The sequence below is a fragment of the Papaver somniferum genome, chromosome 8 (assembly GCF_003573695.1).
Source record: "Papaver somniferum cultivar HN1 chromosome 8, ASM357369v1, whole genome shotgun sequence".
Lineage (NCBI taxonomy): Eukaryota > Viridiplantae > Streptophyta > Magnoliopsida > Ranunculales > Papaveraceae > Papaver > Papaver somniferum.
The window spans coordinates 56,559,894-56,568,971 of NC_039365.1; the positions used below are offsets into that span (position 1 = coordinate 56,559,894).

Here is a 9,078-nt window from a genome sequence, read left to right on the forward strand (position 1 = left end):
CTAGTTCTCTCTGGTTCTTCTAAATCAATTTTTTCTTCTGCTAAAATCAAGAGATAACTTAGGGTTTTTTTTCTAATCAAACCTAATTAACATTAATGGTGGATGTTTAGAAGAGATTTACATTTATTCCACCTGCAATGGTGTTTTCACAATAGGGAAATTCTTATACGGAATTCGTCTTCCTATCAATTTCAGTCTCCTCGTATTTTTCTTCTTCCTTGGATTAACTGGGTATGTAAATCAGTCAAAACCCCCTTTCTTCAAATTTGTCAAATTTCATGAATTGATTGTGATTTCAGCAAAATCCATTATTCAATTTTGTTAATTTCATGACCAGGGTATTTGGGAACCAGCTGTTGTTCTTAATGGGGCTTGGATATACAAATCCAACATATGCTGCTGCTGTTCAGCCTGCAATCCCTGTGTTTACTTTTGTTTTAGCAGCTTTCATGGGGTACTTTCAAATTTCATCCTCCATTTGTTCATTTCAACTTTTTTCCTCTTTTCCTTGCATTTGGGTGATTGGGGAGATTGAATTTTTGCAGCACCGAAAAAGTGAATCTGATGAAAATTGGAGGTCAACTCAAGGTTGGGGGCACAATAGTATGTGTTTCTGGAGCTATACTAATGGTTTTGTTCAAGGGACCATCTATATTTGAAGAGGATGTCACTGAATTGTTGCACGAAGCAGCGGTGGCGAATGATTTAATTGTCGGGGCACAACCAGAACCTGCTGGAGGGTTGATTTCGGGTTTGTTGGGTATTGGTCTTACCAAGTTTCACATTGGGATGCTCTGCTTGATTGGGAACTGCTTTTGTATGGCTGTTTATCTATCCTTCCAGGGGTATTTAGATGTTTCACAATGGGATGTTCTGCTTGATTGTGGTAATGGTTTGCTTAGATGAACTAGTAGCATTATAAACGAAAGAAACATGTAAAAAATTTCCTGCACCAGCTAGTGACCATTTAGAGGATCAGACCAATTTATAGCAGTTTCTGTTGATATTAGTTCAGCTGTTTAGAATACACTTCTTGGAAAAGTAAATGCACCGCACTCGTATTTTAGACAATGAACTGAATTCCATCTTTCTAAGTACTTCACAAATGATTTTGGTGTGAACTTAGATAGTTCATGTACACTATCGGTCACACCTTTATGTGGATTAATATCAACCTTGCAAGGCGTTTCTTTAACAGGATTATGCCGGTACCTCTATCCATCTGATGACAGTTATTGGCTAGTTGATAACTTACTAAGTAAAATCTATGTTGAAGATATTCAGAGTTACTATTCGGTACTTCTAGCTTGAGCACAGAAATAAATTTAAATTGTATATACTGATTTGTGTATGGCATACATATTCCAGGCTCCGCTGCTACTGAAGTATCCGACCAGTCTTTCAGTGACTGCATACTCATACTTTTTTGGTGCAATGTTTATGGTTATTGCTGGAATATCTGCCACCGATGGAAATACTGTCTGGACATTGACATCGTGCTTTGTTTTCAATATTGAGTTTTGAAGCAAAAACAAGTCTGTCTTGTCTATTTGGTTATCGAATATTATGGCTGTAACTACCATTATTCCCAAGTTGATGTCTTGATGACTATGACTAGGGCGAGCTTCTGTAAGTAAGTTATCGAACCGATCTTCAAACTTAGACAGATCTTTAGAAAATTTGCAACTTTGCTCAGTGTAGCCATTTCAATTCACTTCGTTTTGTATACTTGAGGAATAGATTATGCAGCATCCTGGGCTCCTTTATTGGAAATCCTTAAGCGTTTATGAGTTTGTTAAGTTCGGCCGGGATGGGAACTGATAAAGTGAGATTCTCCTGATTGATGTTTTTAGGGAGACAACATCTTCATATCGAATGTTGGAGATTCTCGTGCGGTGTTAGCAACAGCTTCTGACGATGGCACGTTGGTTCCAGTTCAGCTTACAATGGACTTCAAGCCAAACTTACCACGTGAGTCTCTCTCTAAGTCTCTGTAGTTTCACCTCATACTCTAGTCCAAGTTTAAGTCATTCAATTTCTTCCGTCTTGATATCTAAATTATCTTCTTCTTTTTTTCTCAGAGGAGGTAGAACGGATAATGCATTGCAACGGAAGGGTGTTTTGCTTAGACGATGAACCAGGTGTGCATAGAGTATGGTTACCAGCTGAGGAAAAACCTGGATTAGCAATGTCAAGAGCCTTGGGAGATTTCTGCGTCAAAGACTTTGGTGTTATTTCAGTTCCTGAAGTCACGCAAGGGAGTATAACCAGTAAAGACCAGTTCATTATCCTTGCCACCGATGGGGTATGTATAAAAATCATTCTAATTTCATTTCCCTCATGTTCCTAATTTCACATGAAAAATGGTGTAAATATTCGCAGTTTGCTAATGTAAACACTAAACTCTGATCTTATCGACTCAGGTATGGGATGTTATCTCAAATCAAGAAGCAGTTCAAATTGTTTCTTCAACACCGGATAAACGTAAAGCAGCTAAAAGAATAGTCGAATGTGCCGCACGCGCATGGAAACGTAAAAGACGAGGAACAACTGCAGATGATATTTCTGCTATTTGCCTTTTTTTCCACCCTTATGCGTCCACCGTCTCGAAAGTCTGAAGTCTCAAATACTGTACTAAATTGTAAGCTTTGGGTTAGGCAATTGTCTGGGTTAGGGCCATGTTCCCATTCTATGTCACTATTCAGAAGGCAAAAAGGGCCTTCAGTCTCAATGCCATTCCCATTCTTCGGACTTTTCTGTGATGTCTGTTGCATTCATTCCGACCGGTGCAGCGTTGCTTCTTTACTGATGATGTATGCTCAGGCAATTTAATGAGTTCAGCAAGCACTGAATGTTCAATAGATTTGAAGGACTAAAACGTCTTTTTATCTAAGAAGATATGGACACCTGGAAGATAACTGCAGCTAACTTTCCATCCATCACTTTTGGTCAAAACTTGCCTAGTTTAGCAATAAATAAAAAAAATGGCCTACATTTGAAAAGCACCAAAAAACAGGCCTATTTTTGTAAAAAGCCCTTCTAAAAACAACATATTACAAACTTTTAAGCCACATAATTCTCCTTGATTCTTTCATTTTCTTAAAAATTCTCCTATAGTCAGGGTTTGTAAATTTGTAAATAGCTTTGAGATATACATCATCTTCCGCTCCTTCCATGTTATCCAATATCTCCACACAATCTTCAATAGATGATATCTCGGTACTGGTACATAGAGGAGAAGTTACTTCCTTATCCTTCTTACGTTCAGCCTTCGCTTTTGTTACTTCAGCTTTAGCTCTAAGATTTTCAGTCCATGCTACAAGTGCATCATCAAACCTTGATGATTTAGTTGCCTTTCGCGGAGGAAGATCAATGGGAAGGTCCAAAGCACGCCGTTGTATATTTGACTGTGTGTGAGATGAATGGTGACTCGTATCTCCAGAGCTAGCGGGTTCTACATGTACCCCTTTGCCAAGAAAATCTTTTTCCAAGTCTCTTTCGGTGTCTGAGTCAGGAGGAGACCGGTTGATGCATTAGACATACTCCTGGATGTTGTTGTGTTATTAAATATCTCCCCAAGCATATAGTAATTGGCTAACCCTTTTTAACGAAAGGATTTTTCACCAGGATATTTCTGCATTTGGGAACGTTACACATGTATCATACTCTTAACCTATATTATGCACAAAGTAAAGATAAATAGCTTAGTATAAACATTTTTGCACATTACCTTCAAGTAACGGTTCCAAGCATCATCACTTGCAGTGACCGTGTTTGCTACTGGATCCCAACCCATACCGGTATCACTCACTAAACTTGCAAATTCCCTATGCTCTATACGTAGTCGATTGAATTTATCTTTCAACTTCGGAATGCTGTTGTAGATGGGGGAAAACGGTTTGCTGGTTTTCTAGGAAAGTAGAGAGTCGAGCGTGCTGTCGAGACTCCTCAACCGAGCGAACTGCTGAACCTCACACAGATGCACCGCTGCAAAGGGGGTGCTTAGATTCGGGAAATCAATCTGTATGACTCCGGCCTAAACCAAGACAATGACCGTTCCAGAGTCAATTCGGTCGCAAAGAGGGACATGGGTTGACCTGTAGGAGGGAAGATGAGAGTTGTGTGGGATCAGTGATGATCAAGGATTGTGGGTGTGTTGAAGTTTCTGCAATATTGCTGAACTGCTGAAGTTGAGTTCTGTGAGTAAGTTTATATCGAGTTGTTGACGGATAATGATGATAATCGATGATTGATGATATCCTAATGTCCTCGATTTAGACTTATTTATATTGCAAGAATGATGTACCATTTATCCCTGTAAGTGTGACGGTTTCTTAAGTGAAAGAGTGGGAAAACGGGAGATCGTGGTAAAGTCAGTTCCATGTTGTGCGGAGACTTGACTGATCGTGCACCCACTACTTTGCTAACTCCTTCAACCGTTTACACGACTTACACACATTTCTCGTTGTGGATGAATCCACGTGCCGTAGACCGCCATACCAAAACCCTAAGTGATATCCCTCAATTTGTGACGTGATTGATATTTCACGAATCGTGGAGTCTGCAAGGCAGACGTGTATTAGTTAGTCAGTTGTTGACTGATTTAGACTGTGAGTCTAGTTTTCTTGAATCGAGCATAAGTGGTGAATTCTCAATGATTCATGGATTGAACATGTAGTTCTCTGAGATGTCAATGAATTACTGACTAGAGAGCGATTGAGCAAGTATCGCTCAACTCGACGAATTGCCGAATATTGAGAGTTTGTCGAGCAATTGAGCAACTATTGCTCAATTCGACGAATTTGATAATTTTGGCGTGCAACTGAGCAAGTGTTGCTCAATTCAACTAACTACTGACGAATTACTGAACATTGATGGTTGGATCAATATTCGATCAACTGAGCAAGTATTGCTCAATTTGACGAATTATTTACTGATGCCGTGACCTAATAAAATATTAGTAAAAAATATTAGTGAATGACCGAATATTACTAATTTGGATGTTGATTTTTCAGAATGGTGATTCATGGAGCGTTTGTTCGAAACCCTAATTTTTTATCAATCCTTCATCAATTGGCGAATTGCTGAAAATTGGTCATGAGTGAGGAGGGACCCACCACATGGGATGATGAGCATCCATGGGTGCCCAGTGATCGATTGAGAACGCACCAAGGTTCTCAGTTTGAGAGTTGGTGAAAAAACGATGATTAAATGCAGGTTTCATCATTTATTGAAATATTGTTGTATTCAGCATTAGGTGATAAAACCTAGGTATGAGAGATGAGGACCGACCAAGAGAGCATGGGACCGGCTCTTGGTGGTCATGGGACCAGTTATTGGTCATTTGGAGAATCCCCCAGTTGGTTGGAGAGAGTTCGGGCCCAGTATGAGCAATTGAGCAAATTAGGTCAGAATTATGAAAACGTGTGGGACCGGCCTTGTGCAATCCCTAGGAATGACCCTGGTCGGTCATGAAGGCGTGCACGTATTGTCGTGGTTTCCGTGTTTCCATACTGAGGGTTTCATTATTTTCTGATGCGCGTTCGAGCAATATCGTGAATTTTCAGAAGAGTTTCATCTTGACTGAGAATTCTCGATTTTTGTTGGAATGAGCATGTATGCTCAATTCATCAATATTTTGAAAATGTTAAAATAAAAGTGTTTTAATATTTAAAATTGCCGTGAGAGGCTAGCCAGTCGTGTGACTATGTTGGCTTTTGGTTTTTCGTGATTTGAGCAATATTTGAGAAAATATGGAGAAATCATGAATTTTGCTCAAACCCAGGAGTTTCATGAATTGAGGAAAATAATAATTATGCAATATTAGGGATTGCAAGGTATGGGACCGACCATGGATAAGGCATGGCCGGCCGTCTAGGTTTCCCGGTCCCGCACATCTTTCCCTATTTTATTATTTTTCATGAATCCTTGAAGTTATGGAGAATCCTTGAAGTTATGGAGAATCCACGAGTTTTTGTTGAAACGGAGGAGTTTCGTGAGATTAGGGAATAATAATTATAAAAATCTAAGGATTGTGAGGTGTGGGACCGGCCACGGGTCAGGCATGGCCGACCGGTTAGGTTGCCCGGTCCCGCACACCTCTTCTTATTTTATAATATATTTCGTGAATCCACGAAGTTATGGAGAATTCACGGGTTTTGCAAAAACAAGGAAAGTTGCTAAAACCAAGGATTTTTCGTGAGTTCACGAAATAACAAAAAATAAGGAAAATAATGGGAGAGGCACGGACCGACCATGGCTAGGGCAAGGCCGGCCGGCCGGATGGTGGGCCCAGCCTTGGGCGCCTCTTATTATTTTATTAATATTTATTGTTTTCTCCTGTTTTGCGAAGGATTCCTCATTATTTCATATTTTTGGACACTCGTTCGTGCATCCGGGTGCTCAATCGTGCATCATTGTCGAGTACACTCGCACCATTTTTGTGGGGCTTACTCAGTGATGGTCCAGATGCCCGTTTGTTGAGTATTTATTACTAATCTATTAATTCAGTGGAGAATAATTCATGAAACTGAGTAATAAAAATGAATAGTTGTTCATTATTAATTCGCAGGATCAGCTGGGGATTCGACTACGAATTCAGAATAATAAAACAAGCATTACCATCCTATAGGATCGTGGATTCGACCAAAGAATCAGAGTAATTAAGATTATCTATTACCATTTCATGAGATCAGTGGATTCGATCATGAAATCGGAGTAATGAGATAACACAGTTGTTTTATTTCCATTCTATGAGATCAAGCCGTGGATTTGATCATAAAATCGAAGCAATTGTTATTGCCATTCCATGGGATCAGGCCGTGGATTCGACCATGGAATAGGATAAATTGTAATTTCTATTCCATGGGATCAGGTCGTGGATTCGACCATGGAATATGAGCAATTGTTATTACCATTCCATGGGATCAGGCCGTGGATTCGACCATGGAATATGAGCAATAATAGATTATTCTGGGAATTCAGTGGTGAATATCGCAGCAGAATTAATCTATTGCAGAAAAGATATTGGCCAGTTAAAGCGTCACATCTATTCTGAATGGTGCATAGTCAGGAAGTCACGATGCCCGTTTACGACCTGAAGGCGTTAGTGCTCTCAATCTACGGAGAGCCGCCTGAATCTATGCACAGTCTCTCCACATAATCAGGGAACGGTGAGTGTCACCGACGTCCTGAAGGCATCCGCCGCCCAACTATTCTTCTATGTGGAGGTAGGTCTCTCTCCTGCAGTCAGGGAACATGGAGTATCACCGACGTCCTGAAGGCGTTAAGTTCTCAATCTACGGAGAACCGCCCAAATACTTTATTCTGCATAGAGGTCACGACGAAATGCCAGGGATCGAACGCGCAGATGGTGGAGGATTTTCGAAATCATATTCATCATGGCTTCGTAAAATATGAATGGTTGCATGCCTGAAAGCCATGTCAAAAACATGCCTCATGATTTTACGGTTTTCGCCCTTTGTTGAAAATCCACCATCTACATTAAGTCCCCTGCTTAGTGAGGAACAGTCATGTTCCGCAGTAAGCATTAAATGGTGATTTTCAGTCAACGAGATCAGTGGTTGAACTCGGTCTACAAAGGTATCGTCAGAATCCTCGATTTGCTCCAATGGTGTCAAGTACGAGCAAATGTTTGGGTGAGGACCCTGATGGTATGATAGAGTGTTATTCCGTGAGCACTAAGATGAAGCATCCTGATTTGTTCTGTTGAAAGTCCAGTTTTGGTCAGTTTAGCGTTTATGGGCTCGACAAAAAAAAGGAAATCCTTGTTTTAGGAACAGACGTTCATTCGTTAGTTTAAGAAACAAACAAAATAGACCTGAGTCTAATGACATAAAATTTTGTCTATGAGCTTTCATGAAAATTTTTATTTTTGAAAATATGCTCTTGTTTCAAAGATGGATGCTCGCACAAGGGAGCAACATATATATTTTCAAATTTACGTGAGTTCCACGTTAAAAATATTTTCTGTAAAATCAATGTTTTGATTTTGAACAATTGTTGAAAGTAGAGAATCATACATGGTGAAATAATGTCTGAGTTTTCACAATTATAGAATGGACGTCTGTCGAATTTTGGAAAATCAGTGGATTTTCACACAGTAAAATTGACGTGGGTTGTTTACGGTTTTATGAAAATAAATTTATGATTTTTGAGTAATTGCTGAAAGCAAACAATTGTATATGTGATGAAATAATGTATGTATGAGTTTGGTGATTTTATAGTGTATGCACACTTGTAGAAAATCAGCGAATGTTCACATGAAAGGTTATGTGAACTATTCATAGTTTTGTGAAAAGTCAGTGTTGACTCTAGAATGATAAGTTTTGCTCGTCTTCGCAGGTTTGAAGGAGTGAGCAAGTTTTCGAAGTTTCGTGTCATCACTAAAGTCTAGTGAAATCGTAAAATAGGTAAGAGTTGGGGATTACCATTTTTGCAGACGCTGATGTGAGCATCTCTATTCCATGATTCATTGTTTTGTTGAATCTGCGCTTTGTATGAATGATGCGCTGAATGTTATGCATCTGTCAACCACTTTGCAAGAATGACTGACTCCCATGATGACACTTTCAAAGACGACGTTTCCAGGGATGACATCTCTACGGATGAAACTTTAAGAAATGGTACTCCTGGGACCTCTGAGTGATGGTGAGAGATCCTTCATACCGAGTTGTACTTCTGGTTATTTTATTAGCTTTACCGCAGGATGATCGTATAGTGAAATCCCGGATCAATGTAGACTCCACGGAAATGGAAGAAAGTCTACGGGAGCGGAGAACCCAGAAGTAAGGACTACAAGAGGTTAGCAAATGACGTGCAGTCCCCAGCCGTTTCTTTGGTGAGTTGTTAGCGCTCCTTGTGTCATGAATTTGACCGTGCAATTAGGATCACGAGACCAAGGTTTGTTATTTCTTTTCAGACTTTTGCTCCATCGATTGACGGTCTTCAACTTGTTCCCGGGCAAAATTCAGGAATCCAGCACTGATGAAGAAGTCGATGTAAGTATCTTTTTTGTGCGCATCTCCTTGAATGAAATAATAATAATTGTTGTTGATG

At 39.7% G+C, this 9,078-nt stretch overlaps 1 protein-coding gene across 1 annotated transcript; it reads left to right on the forward strand.

Annotated features, from left to right (window-relative positions):
• Positions 1-564: 564 nt before the first annotated feature.
• Positions 565-2,746, forward strand: LOC113305576 (probable protein phosphatase 2C 73). Its single transcript, XM_026554597.1, has 6 exons — positions 565-886; positions 1,199-1,296; positions 1,369-1,479; positions 1,854-1,971; positions 2,082-2,305; positions 2,424-2,746. Exons 1-6 carry the CDS (start codon positions 565-567, stop codon positions 2,616-2,618), a joined length of 1,068 nt encoding a protein of 355 aa, XP_026410382.1. The 3' UTR covers positions 2,619-2,746.
• Positions 2,747-9,078: the final 6,332 nt, after the last annotated feature.

Excerpts from the sequence above, each read along its gene's own strand:
- LOC113305576 (XM_026554597.1), top strand. The coding sequence starts at position 565 with ATGAAAATTGGAGGTCAACTCAAGGTTGGGGGCACAATAGTATGTGTT. Across the intron at positions 1,297-1,368 it reads ATATTCAGAGTTACTATTCG|GCTCCGCTGCTACTGAAGTA; the intron begins GTACTTCTAGCT and ends TACATATTCCAG. Across the intron at positions 1,972-2,081 it reads CTTCAAGCCAAACTTACCAC|AGGAGGTAGAACGGATAATG; the intron begins GTGAGTCTCTCT and ends TTTTTTTCTCAG.